At 32.6% G+C, this 19,498-nt stretch overlaps 1 protein-coding gene across 2 annotated transcripts in view; it reads left to right on the forward strand.

Annotated features, from left to right (window-relative positions):
- Nucleotides 1-3,401: 3,401 nt before the first annotated feature.
- LOC127712503 (protein yippee-like 1) overlaps nucleotides 3,402-19,498 on the forward strand; it is a 36,180-nt gene continuing 20,083 nt past the window's right edge. For both annotated transcript variants that reach the window (XR_007987106.1, XM_052218978.1), the window contains exons 1-2: nucleotides 3,402-3,532; nucleotides 15,887-16,125. Coding sequence is in view for 1 of the 2 variants with exons in the window: in XM_052218978.1 (XP_052074938.1) it covers nucleotides 16,021-16,125 (105 nt within the window). In the remaining variant the exon portion in view is untranslated. The remainder of the gene's footprint in view (nucleotides 3,533-15,886; nucleotides 16,126-19,498) is intronic.

Below are 19,498 nucleotides of genomic sequence, written 5' to 3' on the forward strand. Positions count from 1 at the left end.
TAGGTGACAATAAAATATCTAAAATATATATATCTATCTTGTTTATAAAGTATTCGTGCTTTTGTCGCTATAATAGTGTAGCATATCGGTCTGTCGTCTTTGGCATCTGTAGATATAGATACTTTTTTCATAATAACCTTGGTCAATTATAGACACAAACGAATTGTTTTTATTTTTTTTAAAATTGACTTAATTAGATATTATTATTGTGAGATTTTTTATTTTAGTAAATTGCTACAAATTGTTATAAATACATTTTTAACCTTAAACCGAACGTTTCATATACAGAGCATGTCTGATAAATCCAGTATAAATTGTCCAAAAATTTCACCAAGTCTACATACTCCTCACTGCCTAAATATCATCATGACCATATTAGCATAATAAATTAAGTTTTTCTCTTGTAAAAGGATGACAATGATTCATCGCCCCTTACCAACGAATGTTACCATGTACCGTTTCAACTTTGTGGGATACGTCCTATCATAGATATAATAGCCATCTATGGTCCTATATATACGTATACATGTCTATCCATATAGATTAAGCTTAAGTCGCTTCTTCGGTCGTCTCTAATAAAAATTATCTACATAAATTAGGAGATAACTTTATTGTATTTTAAGCTCAGACGGCATCAAATCACCAATTGATGCCGTCGGAGCTTAAAATACAATATTGTTATCTCCATTCTAATGTAATTGGCAGAAAACAACGACAAATCATACAATTAAAATCTGTCATACGTCGTCTGCGCTTGCGCGTACGTTTTTACAATTCATGCCATGAAAATTGTAAACTGGACCCCTGTTGTGTTCACTTATCGATACACTGATTTGTTTCAGAGCTTGATACATATTCTTAATAAAACACTCCGCCTTACTAAAACAGAAAAGGTAATATTCATCATACTTATATTTATATTGCGAGGCACTTGAAATTGATGTTCGTGATTTTTTTAACATATAACTATGTTTTTGATGTATGTAGAAATTACCGTTTATGAAATCGCCTGACTGTTATAAAGGAAAGGCGCTACTCAACTATAGATAAATATAGCCGTCTACGAAATTAGAATAGACAAACGAAAGCCTGTGTTACATATGTATAGGTAGCTGCATGGGTGCAAAGCAATATTTCGCTGGACATAGTGCAGTGGATTTGCTACGATATACAGAAGCAGGGGTTAAAATCCCGCTGAAGTACAAATTTAATATATCGGATCGTCTAACGACGATTCACCACAAGCAGAAAAATATAAAAGTCTTGAGCATGATTTGTGCAACGATACTGATGAAAGCTAGATAAAAAGCTAGAAATATACTAACAAGATGAAATGAAATCGTATTGATATAGATATTTCGATACAACAATATATATATATATATATATGTCATAAGTCTAAAGATTGCGCAACGGTACTAATGTAAAATCGTAATATACTATATGTCTCTGGTCAGTGTCAAAAATTTTAACAATGTATATATATATATCCCGCTGAAGTACAAATTTTATATTGTTATATGTTTTCCTTATCTGCGCTGTATCGTCTATTCTAGACGATCCGATAAATATTATATTTGGTGGTTGGTCCTTTTTTCATAGACTTCTATGTGTGGTCGAGTGGTCTAGCGCGTCGGAGTGCAGGCGATTTGGTGTCACGATATCTCAGTAGCATGAGTTCGAATCCCGGCGAGGGAAGAACAATAAATTTGCGAAAGCAAATTTACAGATATAACATTGTTGGGCTGATGTTTAGACGAGTTGTATATACAGAATGTACACAGCCATGTATTACCATCACTGCTGGTGATCCGATGGATAAATCTGTTGTAGAGTTGTCACTGGTTCAGACGTACTTATAGATATGATTATTTCTGTGACTGTATCTTGCATTAATTTGTAGGATCCTTTACAATAGATATTTCAGCTGATCTGTAACAATTCAGGCCATCTTCATGCCTTATATATCATGTACTGTATTACGGCAATAGATTAAAACTGACGAGGAAAGGTAACACCCGGCCACCGAAAGCTTTATTATAGTGAAGCCTAGGTGGTCGAGTGGTCTAGCGCGTCGGATACAGTGCAGGCGATTTGGTGTCACGATATCTCAGTAGCATGAGTTCGAATCCCGGCGAGGGAAGAAAGCAAATTTACAGATCTAACATTGTTGGGCTGATGTTTAGACGAGTTGTATATACATGTATATATATAAACAAGTCTAAATTGAAAACAACGTTCAAACCTATGATTGCGTTGGATAAAAACCGCAATTTTTATACGTGTGCATGCAAAACAAATTTCTTGGTAGAGGGGTCTAAATACAGCACAAACAACATTTTCCAAAAGACCAAATGAGTGAAAAAGTATATTTTAACAAAACGCATTTGACTAGCAGGTCGAACAACTGATGTTCTTAAACCCTGCTGATATATATATATATATCGGATCAGGTAATGAAAAGGATACTCTATATGTATGTATATATACAAGTCTAAATTGAAAACAACGTTCAAACCTATGATTGCGTTGGATAAAAACCGCAATTTTTATACGTGTGCATGTAAAACAAATTTCTTGGTAGAGGGGTCTAAATACAGCACAAACAACATTTTCCAAAAGACCAAAAAAGTGAAAAGTATATTTTAACAAATCGCATTTGACTAACAGGTCGAACAACTGATGTTCTTAAACCCTGCTGACTGCCATTGACGATTGCCAAATAAATTGATCACGAGATGTAACATGGATCTTAATTATTAATTTAATACCAAACAGAAAACAATAAACTTGAGGAGAAGGTGGTATACCGCAAACATGAGGTGCAAAAATTTGTACACATATCCGGATTTCGACAATTAATGTCTCTTCAGTGATGTTAGGGATCGAAACGGTATTTGGAAGGCCATATAATTTACCTCAATTTCGGATAGACTTTGAATTTTAAAGAGTCGAAATAGGATGAACGGATCATATAAACCCGAAGGAAAATATAATATATACACAATAAATAAATTATATGTAACAACACCAAAATTTGAAAAAGGTAAAAGGAAATAAATACAATAATAATTATTATTATTATTACTATTATTATTATCATAATTATATTGTACTCCAAATCCCCTTTTCAAGTATATGAATAAGTCTAAACGGCCACATCTACTCCTTCATACCAGAAACATATGTCTCTGTTGATATCAAGGATTTATAATAGTATTATATCAATCCTGGGACTATTATTACATATATATATTATGTCCCAGATCAATCAGTATTTGGAAGAATCCTTGTTCATACTCTTGAAAGTTTACGATACATTTGTTGACATGAAACAGCTGATTGCGATCACATGGTTTTGTTTACGTTGCGAATGGAAAAGTCACGTGGTAGGTTTCGTCACCACATTTCCGTAATAACACGACCTGAAGAACGAAGCAGACGAAGTGGTTGATTTCAGAGGAGTTTTTTCCCAGATAGCAACCTAGGAAAACCAGAGATATTCAGCCAGTTCACTAGATTATTACTTCAGGTATGACATACTTTTTGTCATTGTGGTGTTTTTATTGTAAGGCCTCAGAAAACACACTTCCATCGAAGCCAATATTTTTGTTTTGGTCGCCATTCTTTGTGTATTGGATCTTGTAAACAAAAGGCGCTCAAATACTGTATTCTAAAGTTTGACATTACATTAAAGTGGCAGTATTCTTTTAATGAAATTTTCAATGTATGATTGATTACAGCCTTAGTTATGATATTTGTTGTAAAAAATCAGTTACTTACCTAAATTGAAAGTGGGTCATCTGTGAAACAAAGGAAAACAAAGGACTTTGTTTATGTCTGCCACATGGTGAACCAAACAAAGACAAACATGAAAATGTGGATTGAATAATTACAGATAAATTAGGGGATTATGAAAAAAAGTTCCACAATAAATATAATATAAAGTAGTAAGTTATTATTGGATATCAGGTCTGGTTCTACAAACATACTTGTTGATGTATTAAATCTCTCATTTGTGTTGGAAAGAGGTACTGTCTCATTTGGAGACATTAAAATATAAAAATAGAGATAAACAAAGGACATTAAACCTTAACATGTCAATTTAGGCAAATGCAAGTCGAATGAAAAAGATTGTGTTGACCTGAATGTTTACTAAGGTTTATGAGGAAACAGTAACTGATTTATATTGCTTCATTCATCGAAATATGGTTCTGTCCAGTGGATGAAAGATTTGATTGTGTGACATTACAAAATGTAAATGTCAAGTAAATAAATGAATTTTAATAAGTTACATTTTTGCAGCAAGAAGGAAATAAAAATGTGAATAATCATGAATCAGAGATCTAGAAGAACAGATAAAACTATGACAAAAAAACTGAAATGAAAAACAGACTCAACTAAGTTAACATAACAAAGAAAACTAAAGATTGAGTAGCATGAACCCAGTGCCAAAAAAAAGACAGAGGTCGAGTGCTCTAAAAGGGGAAATAGTTTCCATGGACCTTTTGATTCATTTGATTGTCATATTAATACCTACACTAGCATAGTATTATACCCCTAATCCTATCTTTTTCAGAGTTGGTGGTAAAATGCATTCATCTTGTTTGTCTATTTCTAACTGAAAACTAATAGGTTACATATTATTTCACAGCTACATATATCAGATGTTTTGTCAAAGTTATTCTTGCTTGCAAAGATTTAATGTTCAGTAAGGAGATTTATAATATTGATAGTTGTGTTAGAGATTTTTAGATCTACATGTACATGTATATATATATTATAAAATGTATTCTGGCTTAAGTTAAAAAAAGACACTGCATAGTTTTTTACTCTCAGAATAATGATATCAGATTATAAATCTTTATGTAGCAATATAATTACAGACAGTTGATATTTTTTATATCTATAAGTTGAAAGATCCAGAGAGCATTCAAAAAAAGTAAAATCACAAAAATACTGAACTCCGAGGAAAATTCAAAAAGGAAAGTCCCCAATCAAATGGCAAAATCAAAAGTTCAAACACATCAAACGAATGGATAACAACTGTCATATTCCTGACTTGGTACAGGCATTTTCTTACGTAGAAAATGATGGATTGAACCTGGTTTTAAAGCTAGCTAAACCTCTCACTTGTATGACAGTCGCATCAAATTCAAGTTACACTGTAACTTGTACTCAATTTGAGTTTCATGTTAATTCATCATTATTTACATGTATATGGGCTCACTGTGTGCTACTATAGATAGGTATATATTTGAACATGTATACCAGGTGTTAATACATTGAAATATATAGATATATATTTGTACATATAAATTGATGATGATTGATATGGGTATTGCTGATAGGTATATCTGTTCCTGGTGTATATTATATATGTTGTATACATCTATTACAAATTGTACTTGTAGTTCAGTGTGGAAGATAGCTTTGGATATTTATAGACATTAGATTTAATAAAATACATTAAGCATATTTAGAAGAATGTTGTTATGAGAGGCAGTTTCAGGAAGATTTCCTATTGACCCCCTTCTAAGAACAATCAGCAATTGCATATATTCCATCCTGTGCATTTTGAGAATAAAATATTAAAAATGTAATGAATAAACTATACTCAGCAACACAAGAAATGCACCACATGGATTGAGGTCCAAGTTTTTTGTCATTTGAGTGTTTTAACTTTATTTGTGTGTGAAATTATAAAATCCCTTGTTTTTTTTTTGTTTAAAGAACTAAAGTGACAGTGGCTACAATGTATATATCACTTCCACCAGTTATTTAAGGTTTTTAATTTATTTTCTTGAAGTTTTACATTTTTAGACGCTGGAACATAGAATAAATTGCTTTCCAAGATCACTATACATGCTATACCATGTATACAGATACATATGAACTTGCTATCATTAACTAAAAATCACTGATTCTTCTTTTTTTACTAATATATCATTGTTTTTATCTGGATGCCTGATGCATGATGTGATGTGCCACCAAGAAATTTCATTGTGTAACAGAAAGACAAATCCTCATATTTACATGGAAAATCAAAGGTCCATACAACATCCTGGTTCCAAAAAATCCCTCCTATGTCATGTATGTGTAAAGTAATCTAAGCTAATGCTTGAAACATTTCAGAAGAGACTGTCAGTGAAAAAGAGGACATAAGTCATAGGTGTTGTTTTCTATTGATTATAGACAATAAGATTGCAAAATCTTTCATCACTGAAAAATTCATACTTTGTTTTGAGATCTTACATTTAGGTTGGCAGTTTTCATGTACAATGTATGTAGATTTACCGAGTAAAAAGATCACATATATATATTGTTCCTACATGTTACTTTCTAACTTAAGTCCAAACTTGTAGTTGAAGGACTTTAAATAAGTGTAGATGGTTGTGAGCCTTGTAAGGACCATAATTGAGGCTTCGCACAGAGATGTTGAAATATGCTAGTCTTTCATTTCCTAGGTCCTGTAAACTTTTTTAACAATAACACCTTAACCTGTGACTATTTCTTGTGTCAGTTTAACTAAATTTGTAACATTTTAAGGAAGATAGAAAAGAGATCTTGTCAGGTTTTATTAGAAGTTAGAAAAGAGATCTTGTCAGGTTTTATTAGAAGTTAGAAAAGAGATCTTGTTAGGTTTTATTAGAAGTTAGAAAAGAGATCTTGTCAGGTTTTATTAGAAGTTAGACATTGTTAGAAAAGAGATCTAATGTCAGGTTTTATTAGAAGTTAGAACTGCTGTCCCGTTGACATATATGAACTCGCATCTCCTTCTATTTTTAGGCAGTTAAGCTGCCTTATGCGAGCACCCTAGATTTGTGTTCTACCCAATAAATGCTGAAATACGTGCCATTGTTATTATCTAGCTGGATATAATGTTATTTATAACTAATTGAATAGTTTTTTCATACTTTTAATTCTGGATTACAAAAATATGACCAGAAAAAACCTTAAATGATCGTCGAACCACCCAAAAGTTTTGAAGTTGCACATAGGAAGTAGAGCACATTAGGAATCCTTATGTAGTTTATTATCCCCTGTGCTTTTGGCTAAGATGTCAAAGAACAATTGTATGAAATATTTAATCGCCGAAAATCTTTAAAGACAAGTAGTTTAGATTTCCCAAATGGCAAAAGTCGTAGGAATATTGTTTGTCGTCAATACGTGGTACAACTACGTCAGTAGTCTATTAATAAGTTCAACTGTTCATGCTGTTGGCGGCAATTTCAAATTAGAAGACGAAATTTTCGTATCTTTTCAATTTGGAGGCAGGGGTTCAAATTAGCGGTGGTCCGAGGTCCGCGACCTTCCACTTTTGCAATCGGACTCTCGACTTGGTTACTAGCTGCGGAACCGTAGCTCTTAGGTCCTTATGTTATTTTTTGACTATTTGCGGACCATAGAGTCTATGGTCCGCAAATAGTCAAAAAATAACATAAGGACCTAAGAGCTACGGTTCCGCAGCTACTTGGTTACTAGCTACGCCCGACGGACCTTTCACTTGAAAGAAAATTAAAAATAACTTTGCAAACCTTTTAACCAAAGTCTCTAAATAAACGATCTCAAAACTTATTTTGATCTTTATTATTCATGACAGCGATGTTCATTTTGTTCAACCGCTAGCTGTATACAGATAATCGCCGACAAGTAATGTGTAAATTCGAGTAAAATCGTATCTGACTGACAAAAACAACATTGAAAAACAATGGATGCCGTGTAGACAATTACAATATCGGGTCCGATTCCGGAAGCGGATAAGGGTAATTCCGGGTTTTGAAGATCAACTACAAAAAAAAAATTTCAGGCAGGTGACAAAATACATCTATGCATGGTAAATGAATATAAACACTAGAAATGGAAACCAAAAGATATATGTAAAAGAAAGAAAAAGCAAAAAATATTTGATACAGAAACTCAAAATTACTTTTTGACAAATTTTAATGTCAAAATCCAATACAATGTGACAGCTGGGAACAGTATATCTAACAATATATATGTTCCTGGTGACAGTATAAATCTTCTTTATCAGTGATAAATGTTGATAATGCATGTAAGATGCTTTTAAAGTGTAAACATATTACTGCAATTTTTTTCTCAATTTTGAAGGGTCAGTTAAAATAGCTGGAAGTTTCTTACTTTGTTTCCGCAAATAGTGCAACTATATCATATGATACCTGAATGTAAGCAAATCATATGATATATAGGTGGAATCCTTTGGGTCACTCTACCCCCTCCTGTTTGATAACTTTGAAACGGATGAGATCCCCACCCCTAAACCATATATATTCATGTATGGGACTATATAACTAATCAAATGAAATATAGGGGGAAGTCCCTAGGGTTACCCCACCCCTCCTGTTTGAGAACTTGGAAACAGTCGAGATCCCCACCCCTAAACCATATATATTCATGTATGGGACAATATAACTAATCAAATGAAATACAGGGGAGTCCCTGGGGTCACCCCAACCCTCCTGTTTGGGAACTTTGAAATGGTCGAGATCCCCACCCCTAAACCAAATATATTCATGTATGGGACAATATAATAAATCAAATGAAATATAGAGGGAGTCCCTGCGGTCACCCCACCCCTCCTGTTTGAGAATTTGGAAAAGGTCAAGATCCCAAGACAAGACAAGACAATTTATTTAAACTTAAGCACACGTATGGTGCTACAAGAGGATAACAATTATACATTAACAATTACATATATACTTATACATTTACAAGCAAAACACACAATAAATAAATAAGTGATATCATACAATAAAATTGAAATAAACCATATTTGGTTGATTTGTTTGCAAAATTCTTAATTGCAATGTGGATATGAAGTTATTGTAACATGCTTTGTATTATGAAAATATTTTTTCAATATGTCTTAGAAACATGCACACTTTTGTTAGCAGTGGCACGTTACAGTGTGATAATAGACCAGTAAGTTTCAATTAGGAAGGATTTTGTGTGTAATATGTAGGTATATACCTTTCTCTTAAAGACATAATTTGTTCATTGGAGCATACAAAAAAATAATGATCCCATAAACCATACATATTCATGTATGTGACAATATAACAAATGAAATGAAATATAGGGGGAGTCCTTGGGGGTCACCCCACCCCTCCTGTTTGAGAACTTGGAAACGGTGGAGATCCCCACCCCTTAACCATATATATTCATGTATGGGACAATATAACAAATCATGAAATATAGGTTGAGTGCTTGGGGCCACTCTACCCGTTCCTGTTTGAGAATTTGAAAACGGTCGAGATCCCCACCCTAAACCATATATATTCATGTATGGGACAATATAACAAATCAAATGACATATAGGGGCAGCTCCTATGGTCACTGTAAACCATCCTGTTTGAGAACTTGGAAATGGTCGAGATCCTCACCCCGAAACCATATATACTCATGTATGGGACTATATAACAAATCAAATGAAATATAGGGGAGTCCCTGCAGTCACCCCACCCCTCCTGTTTGAGAACTTGGAAACAGTCGAGATCCCGACCTCTAAATTAAACCATATATATTCATGTATGGGACAGCAGAACTTATCAAATGAAATATAGGGAGAGTCCTAAGGTTCACCCTACCCCCTCCTGTTTGATAACTTGGAAACAGATGAGATCCCCACCCCTAAACCATATTTACTCATGTATTTGGCAATATAACAAATCAAATGAAATATAGGGGAAGTCACTGGGGTCACCCCACCCCCTCCTGTTTGAAAACTTGACAACGGTCGAGATCCCCACCCCTAAACCATATATATATTCATGTATGGGACAACATAAAATATCAAATGAAATATAGGGGTAGTCCCTAAGGTCACTCCATCCCCTCTTGTGTGTGTTTTAAGAACTTGTAAAGTTTGAGATACCAACTCCTTAACCATATTCATTCCTGTTCGTCATTTCAAACAGATTTAATGGACATACAAGGTCAATCTCATAGGCATCACATATGCATATCACTTTACTAGACCTAATCAATGTGTACTAGACTTTGCCCATTGTCAGGCGACCATGGGAATGAATAATTATGGGAGCTTTGTTTGGGAGACTTCGTAACAGCATTCTGTTACAAGTATTTCTTGTTTATTATAAAATTTTATTGATGCAAAAAATGAGTAGGTTTAAAGAATTTACCTTAATTATATTTTGAATAATTTCTGGTTCTATAAAAAATTTCATTTTAATATTGCTCATTTTAAAGAAAACATATCTTTCAAGCCCAAGAATGTTTGACCAACTTTATTATAATCACCTGTCATTTTATTCCAAACTTAGACATCATGGACTTGGGGTGAAGGCGGGGGTCATTTACATTTACTATGGGCAGGTCAGTCAGACCTCACCTTTGATCCCCGTAGTAGTAAACATTTGTCTGATTTGTGTCTCATAACTTTTGCACTGTAGAACACAAACTCAGTTTTCTTTCCAGGGAAGCAAGTCCATGCATACTATTACAAGCTCGTACTAAGTCAACTTGAACTACTAACAGTCAACTAATACCAACGTTAACTATCAACTAGAACAACTGCAATCATTTCGAACTTGTACCACTGCAGACACATGACCATTAAAAATATACTTGATATATGCGTTGCTTTTGAAAACCTTGATAAAATATGAATTATTTGCCTTAATAATTAATTCATTAAATGAACATAAATGCACAATATATGAATGTTTAATGTTTGTTCTTTTAAATCTTAAAAAAATATAATGAAGCAACATAGCCACAGTTTTCATAATTATGTTTGCCTTGGTTTTTGGTTAACTGCCTACAGCGCTTACAGTGCTTTGATTATGTTAATTTCCATGGTTACATGTACATTTATTGGTAGAGGATATTTAGACTTATAACACTGGTATTTCCAGTTCTACCTGTAGATACCTGGTCATAAACAACAAAATCAATAATGTATGGATCAGCTGGGTGTTAATTGATCTTTCTTGTTTAATTGTTAATGACGTCAAGACTCCAGTCATTGTAACTTCCAGTCATAAATCAACGATTTTTTTTTTTGCATGTACATGTATTTTAAATACATTTACCTATAATTATCTGATTTTTCTGTTTAAACCTGTATATTTTTAAACACAATGAGACATGGGGTAAGGTGTTGAGAAAAATAACAGGCCCGTAGCCAGGAATTTCCAAGGGGGGTTACAGCAACTCTTTGATAGTCACAGTTCAAACAGAACGTCAACTTTGATAGAGCTAATTTGTTTTCATAGGGGGGTTCGTACGAATCCCTTGACCCCCCCCCCCTGGCTATGGGCCTGAAAAGCAACCACAAGCAAGTCTTTGGTGCTGTAAAAAATATAAGTTAAGCTCAGATTCTAGCAGTAAAATGGGTGAGATCTTAAGACCACTCTTTATTGGAGTTATTGCCCTTTAATGATGATTTTTACCATTTTTTTGCGTTTTTGTCTAATATCTTTAAAACTGAAATAGATAGATAGAAACTTTAAAGAGAACAAATGATCAGCTAGAAAAAAATCTATATATAATCAACATGGCCAAGTTCACCGGTCAACTCCTTATTGGAGTTATTGCTCTTTAATAACAATTTTTACCAATTTTTAATATTTTTGCCTATTTTCTTAAAAATATACTGATAGATATACACTTTAGAAAAAAAAGCAAAACAGATCAGCAAAACAAGATCTACAAATTAATCACATGGCCATAATCGGCAGACGACTCCTTATTTGAGTTATTGCCCTGTAATGACAATTTTTACCATTTTAAATGCCAGGCATTTTTTTGCATTTTTATCTAATATCTTAAAAGCTGTAGGTAATAGATAGACAGAAATTAAAAAAGAAAAAATGACCAGCAAGACAAGTTCTTTTAATAAGTCAACATGACAGATATCTTTGATTGACTCCTTATTGGAATTAATTCTCTTTAATAACGATTTTTTACCAATTTTTAGTGTTTTTGCCTATTATCTTGAAAGTTAAAATAGATAGATAGCCACTTTAAAAAGCAAAAATGATCAGCAAGACAAGATGTACAACCCAAATAAATCAGCATGGCTGAAATCATCAGTAAATTCCTTTTTGGAGTTCTTGCTCTTTCATGCTGATTTTTTCCAATTTTTGCCTACATGTTATTAATATCTTGAAACCTATGAAAGATAGAAAGACACTTTGAATATCAATAATGATCAGCAAGACAGATATACAAATTTTGCCAAAATCAGTAGATTAGATTCGTATAGGAGTGATTGCCCTTAGATGATGATTTTTATACCGTTTTTTTGTTCTGGGTAAAAACTAAAGAAGATCGATAGAAACTGTAAACAGAAAAAATAATCAGCAAAAGAAGATCAACAATTATATAGAGATTTTTGTCATGAATTCTGTTCTAGTCCACAATGTTGGAGAGTGTCCATTGTTCAAGATGCACACAGACCTAGATGAGTGACACAGGCTCTTTAGAGCCTCTAGTTTAGGCATACAAAGCATTGTGATAGTAGTTTGGTTGTATTAATGACGTCACCTTCATTACATTGATATATCTAAGCAGCTAGACTGAATAGCATTGTGACAGTAGTTTGGTTGTATGAATGATGTCACCTTCATTACATTGATATATCTAAGCAGCTAGACTGAATAGCATTGTGATAGTAGTTTGGTTGTATGAATGACGTCACCTTCATTCCATTGATATATCGAAGCAGCTAGACATGAATAGCGTGACATTGCTGCATTGTTATGAGATGTCATTGCCTAATATATTTGATTATCGTCCTTCCCTTTGCCTATATCACCCTGCTAAGTCCCTCTGTTCACATATAATCAAGGCTTTGAGACGTGAGCAGACATTAATATCAGTGATGTGACAATGTCTGAAGAGAAATTATCAGCAACTTCCTTTCTAAAAGCGTTAAACTGTCTTAAGGGAGGGTAAAAGGCCAGTATTAGAATGATAAAAGATTACGGAGCTGTGCTCACTTGCCAAAGAGGTTCACATTGTGGCTAGCGGCTAATATTTTACGATATCAGAATGTAGAAAACCCAATAACCTATGCATATTATGTCCTGTCCAACCTAAATAATCATAAGGAAGTAGGATCAAAGTACACTGACAATACAAGTAACAACAAACTATCATCTTTTCACCAAAATATTAAATCATTAAAATCTGAGGTTTAAAAGTCTTAGACTAAACATTCATTTTATAATGCTATCATTCCTACCAGTTCAATCTATTTATTTCGTAGCATTGGTCAAATGCTTACACTGACTGTGTTTTAGCTCAAACCTTGAGATTAATTTACAAATTATTTAAAAGTCAAATATCAAAAAGATTTTCAAAAAGTTTATGAAAGCAGAATAAGAACTATAGAAAAGTCCCCACTTCTTACCTACTATTTTTAAAAGACTGCCATTTTAGTAATAGACATAAAGTCAGAAAATTCTTATCAATGACCAGAGTTTAAGCTAAGATTAAGAAAAAACATGTACCCAGTACTTTTAAATTATTTTTATATCATATATCACAGGTGAATAGAAAAGTAATGCATATTTTTAGGCATTACCTAAAGGTTTTTTGTATTTTAATAATAAATAAAAAAACTAATATTATATAACGTACATTTACATGTATATGATTGAAGCTGTGAAACTGTTTATTTTAAGTGTAGAATCTTTGTCACTTATACAATGATTTTTATGGGAAAATCCAAGATATATTTATATAGATTGTTTTAAAATATAAAATTTATTTTTACAAGGCTTTATAGAAATAGGTGTATTAAGTGCTGCTGTGCCAAGCATTTCTTACCTGTTTAGAGCTAGTATAGAGTAAATAAAATTAAATATTTCAAGAAAATATATGGAGGGTTGTTATCTTTATATTTCAACTCTTACAACTGTTTCAAAGGAAACATTTTTAGTAAAAGGCATCAATTTTGAATTTCAAACAGATAAGGTAAGAATTTCTCGTAAACCTGTATTATTTCTTGATGTCATAGATAAAACTCTAGGAAACACATTATCATCATTGTAAACTGTAATGCTTTATACGCTCAGTGACTGTACTTCAAAAATGAATATACGCCAACATGGTGCATGAAATTTGACTGTGCAAATAGCATAGTTGCAGTAATTATAAATATATATATAACATCCTCAACTAAAAGGATTAACTTTATGTACAATATATAGTCACTATAGTAAATGTATATTATACAGATGGTAGGTACATATATTTGCTGATAAAATTATAAGTACATTGTTTTGTGATATTGAGGAAGATTTCAATAAAAACAAAGCAATAATTCCTGGGTCTTTTATTAAGATTTTTAAGCTGATCAATATCATTGTTTTAAGCAGACATTTAATGATTAAATTGAAAATGTCATTGTTTTGATAATGCTTTTGCACTTTGACAGAATTCAAATAGTTTCAATAATCTGTTTATGAATGGCAAAATGACACTCAATAGAGCTTTATAACAATCCAATATTTAGTTGTACACAGTACTTATCTTTTGTTTTACTATGCACTGTTAAAATGGTCAAGGTCATATATTATTATTTATATGTATGTTTGTAAATATCAATTAGGATTTAGTGTTTATTCTGCCATATTATAGAGATGTGGCCAGGAGATAAATACTAGTAGTATTCATTGAATAAGAGGTTACATGTAATTTTACAAGAAAATTTATTCTTAAAGATTTGATCACAGGTTATCATTATCATATAAGTGGAAACTATTTTGACACAATACAGCTGTATAAAAACAGAAAAAGAATAAATTTTAATCAGGACAAATGTAAGAAAGAGAATTGAGAGAAGTATATAAATGTTTTAATTGTTTATTTGTACCTTGAATCAGATTACACCGAAGTTTCAACAATATAAATATGTGCACATATCTCTAATCAAGCATACATGTATACATGTATTGTACTTCAGGACGTCGGAAATTTATTAAATTTTCAGTTTGTTTGATCTTTCTTTTAAAGTTTAAACTAAATATTTGTGCATAGGTTAGTTTGGTGTATTACATTTACATGTATGATTGGGTGCATGAGGTATATTTGAATCATTGTGGTTTAAATAATTGTACATATTTTTGGTACTAAAACAGACATTATAAAACCTCACTCAGTAACAAAAGTGAAGAAGTCTGCATTTCAAGTTCACATTAAATGAGTAAATTTATAAAGAACACATTTGACTTTGTTTCTTTTTACCAAAACCTGTTCGATTGGAAATCTAAAGGAAATTGAGGTTTTATATGTTCAGATTGGTTTTGAAGTTTAATTATATATCAAGTTAACAAATAAGTGAGTCATAAGATTTTAACACGATTGGTATGACAATGATAAAAATACTACATGTAACAGGATAAAACTCAGACAAAGAGATCATGATTAAACTAAATAAATTTTTTAAACAATTAGAAAACAGTGTTTGCTTAAATACAGCTCAGATTGAACAGTGCAAATCATCTTTTACATACAGAATACCTTTTTACAGTACAGATAGTTGTATAAAAGTCAACAAATCATCTTTTACTTACAGTATACCTGTTTACAGTACAGACTATCTTTTACTTATAGTATACCTGTTTACAGTACAGTTCACCCTTTACTTACAGTATGATACCTGTTTACAGTACAGACTATCTTTTACTTACAGTAGACATGTTTACAGTACAGTTCACCCTTTACTTACAGTATGATACCTGTTTACAGTACGTACAGATCCTCTTTTACTTACAGTATACCTGTTTACAGTACAGTTCACCCTTTACTTACAGTATACCTGTTTACAGTACGTACAGATCCTCTTTTACTTACAGTATACCTGTTTACAGTACAGATCATCTTTTACTTACAGTATACCTGTTTACAGTACAGATAGTTGTATAAAAGTCAAACTAGGTGGAGATAACTCCAGTTAAAAGCTAAACAGACTTTTGGTGCTGTAACCTGGTTTCGTGTTAGATAATTTGATGTCTAAGAACACTCAAAATGGTGAAAACCTTTCAAGCATATTTGCCAAACAAATGTCACCGCACTTATAGCTGTGTTCACTGTCGAGCTCACCTAGCCAATCACGATGAGTTGATATCTAAGGTAAGAATAAACATGAAGAAGGTAAATCAATCTGGCTATTTATGACAAAGCTAGTTCTGAAAACATTTCTTTTCAACAATGCAACATTTTTATTTGAATTGAAATTGATTAATCGTATGATTTTTTAAAATTTTTATATACATATATTGTGTACCAAATAGTTGCTAATATAATTGGTACTAATGAAAGGCTTTTGATATTTGGTATGATGTTGTGTCGGCCTTCACACTTTGTAGATTTTTTTACAGTGTTCAATAAAAAGGGAACTGTAATGAGGGTGAGAAATATTATAATTTATATTGGAAAATTTGTTTATTGAGTCAATTTAAGACCACAAATATTAGAACTTGTTATTAGCTGTTTTGTGGGAAATGAAGAGGCAAAAATCCAATTTATTTTAGTTTTTGAATTTGTTTAGCATCTGGACTAAGGGAAGTCTTGACACAAAATCTGATGTGATTAGGCTAATGGTCTTTTGAAATATATATAACATTGGTAGTTATTATATTAAGACATTATTACTGAAATCAATAAAGATATTTCTGTCCTTTCTGAGCTAATCTTGTAATCATATTATGTGACCTTTTTCCATAGCTTGAAAGCAATATATATTTGTAGTTGCAATCATTATAACATTTAAAGGAATAAATGTACTTTGTGTGTCAGTCAGTTATATCACCTTCTTACTTTGTGTGTCAGTCAGTTATATCACCTTCTTACTTTGTGTGTCAGTCAGTTATATCACCTTCTTACTTTGTGTGTCAGTCAGTTATATCACCTTCTTACTTTGTGTGTCAGTCAGTTATATCAGCTTCTTACTTTGTGTGTCAGTCAGTTATATCACCTTCTTACTTTGTGTGTCAGTCAGTTATATCACCTTCTTACTTTGTGTGTCAGTCAGTTATATCAGCTTCTTACTTTGTGTGTCAGTCAGTTATATCAGCTTCTTACTTTGTGTGTCAGTCAGTTATATCAGCTTCTTACTTTGTGTGTCAGTCAGTTATATCAGCTTCTTACTTTGTGTGTCAGTCAGTTATATCAGCTTCTTACTTTGTGTGTCAGTCAGTTATATCAGCTTCTTACCTTAAACATTTATTGATTAATTGACTCTTTCTATTCTTGTTATTGAAATAATGAATCTTTAATATGCATACATGTCTTATTCTTCTTTCATTCTCTTACAAAACAATAATTTTTTTATTTAAAAACACTCTGTCACATGTTGATGTGAAACAAGAGCTATAAACATATACAATATTGACAGCCATAAGGAGATTGATTTCCCTGAAAATTCATGTCACATGATGCATTTGTAATTTAACAGATGAAAAGTGATTTTTATGCCACCCCTGTAGTGGAGGGGGCATTAAGGTATACCCTTGTCTGTCTGTACGTCCGTCCGTCCGTCTGTACTCCCCAAAATTGGTTTCCGTTCTCTAACTTTAGTTTGCCGCAACCAAATGTTATGAAACTTATACACAATGCTTAATACCACAAAATACAGATCAAGTTTGAATTTTTGTGGCGTCACTTTACTGTTCTAAAGTTATGCCCTTTACAAATGGAAAAATTGCTGAATTTTTCGTTTCCATTCTCTTACTTTAGTTTGCCTCAACCAAATGTTATGAAACTTATACACAATGCTTAATACCACAAAAAACAGATCAAGTTTGAATTTTTGTGGCGACACTTTACTGTTCTAGAGTTATGCCCCATTACAAATGGAAAAATTGCTGCATTTTTTGCTTCTGTTCTGTTACTTTAGTTTGCCTCAACCAAATGTTACGAAACTTATGCACAATGCTTATTACCAGAAAACACACAGTGGCGTAGCTAGGCAGAAGCCATGGCTTCAACATCTTTTTTGTCAAAAAAAAAAAATCATAAAAAAAAAAAAAAATAAAAAATAAAAATGAGCTAGAAGTATGAGAGAAAGGGAGGAGACTCGGAGTGTGAGAAAGTGAAGGGGGAAATAAATGGGCACTGTGCAGTTAAATAAACAAAAATTTGTAGAAGTCAACGAGTCGATATCACTTCTCAGACTCCCGGCGTTTGTTCCCATCACAAGCGCTTTATTTCCCCTTTATTTATAGCAGACGAATATTGTGTCTGCAGGGTGTTCTGCTATTCACAATGCAACGCAGAATTGACAATGCCTGTGACCAATTCCACCGCTGAGTCAAGGCAGTTTCAGTGTCATGTGCCGGGTTAAAACATATCTGCGTTATACGATGACAACCGAACGACTTTCTAGGCTATAGATATATCCTTCACGCGTACAAGGAGACGTCGATTGATAAAGTAAATGACAGTAGGCTTGCTTTTTTGTTGGTGAAAGAGATTGACTCTGACTCTTTTAATAATTCATATCCACACAAACAATTCAAACGAGAAAACTAACGGCCTGATTTATGTACAAAATAATGAAAGAAAAACAAATATGATACAGCAACAAACGACAACCATTACACTGAATTACATGCTTCTGACTTGGGATAGGCACATACTGAATGTGGCAGGGCTTAACAAATTTGAAGGCACCATCCTGCCCTTACCTGGATACCCACTATATTAACCTGAATATATTGTTTACATCTCATCTCCAAACAATTTTTAATGGTGTGGTTTTTGTCGAGCCTGCGACTTTTGTCAAAAACACGGGACATAGCGATCTTTACGTTTCGACGTCATAGGTGGCTGCGGCGTCCAGAAATATTCACTGTGAAGTTAAAGTTTTTGAAATTTTAATAACTTTCTTGAACAACCCTGGATTTCTACCAAACTTGGACAGAAGCTTGTTTATGATCATAGATAGTATCCAGAAGTAAATTTTCTAAAAAAAAATCCTCATTTTTCGTATTTTACTTATAAATGGACTTAATATTTCTGCCAGTTAACATTACATTCACTCTGTGGTTAAAGTTTTTAAAATTTCAATAACTTTCTTAAACTATCCTTGATTTCTACCAAACTTGGACTGAAGCTTGATTATGATCAAAAGCTAGTATCTAAAAGGAAATTTAAAAAAAATTGGTGTTAGTAAATATAACTTTTTTATCCCTCTGGAATCTTCTGGTTTTTACAGTTTCTTTGAGGAACAATATATATTTTTTCACAAAAATCTGACTTGTATCAAACAAAAATGTTTTTGACTACACCTTAACATTCAAAATATTCAGTTAATATTTGTGGGTCTAAAACCCTAAAATCCAGGAGCTTCCGGGGGCTTCGCCCCCTGCCCCCTATTTATTTTCATTTTCATCACTGATGTGTGTTAAACTTAATTAGCCCTTAATTTTTCTTTCTTTAACAAAAAGTCTGATTAAACAAATATAAAAAAAAAACAAATATCACCACAATGAACACAAAATTG

This window comes from Mytilus californianus, unplaced genomic scaffold (assembly GCF_021869535.1).
Source record: "Mytilus californianus isolate M0D057914Y unplaced genomic scaffold, xbMytCali1.0.p SCAF_8, whole genome shotgun sequence".
Lineage (NCBI taxonomy): Eukaryota > Metazoa > Mollusca > Bivalvia > Mytilida > Mytilidae > Mytilus > Mytilus californianus.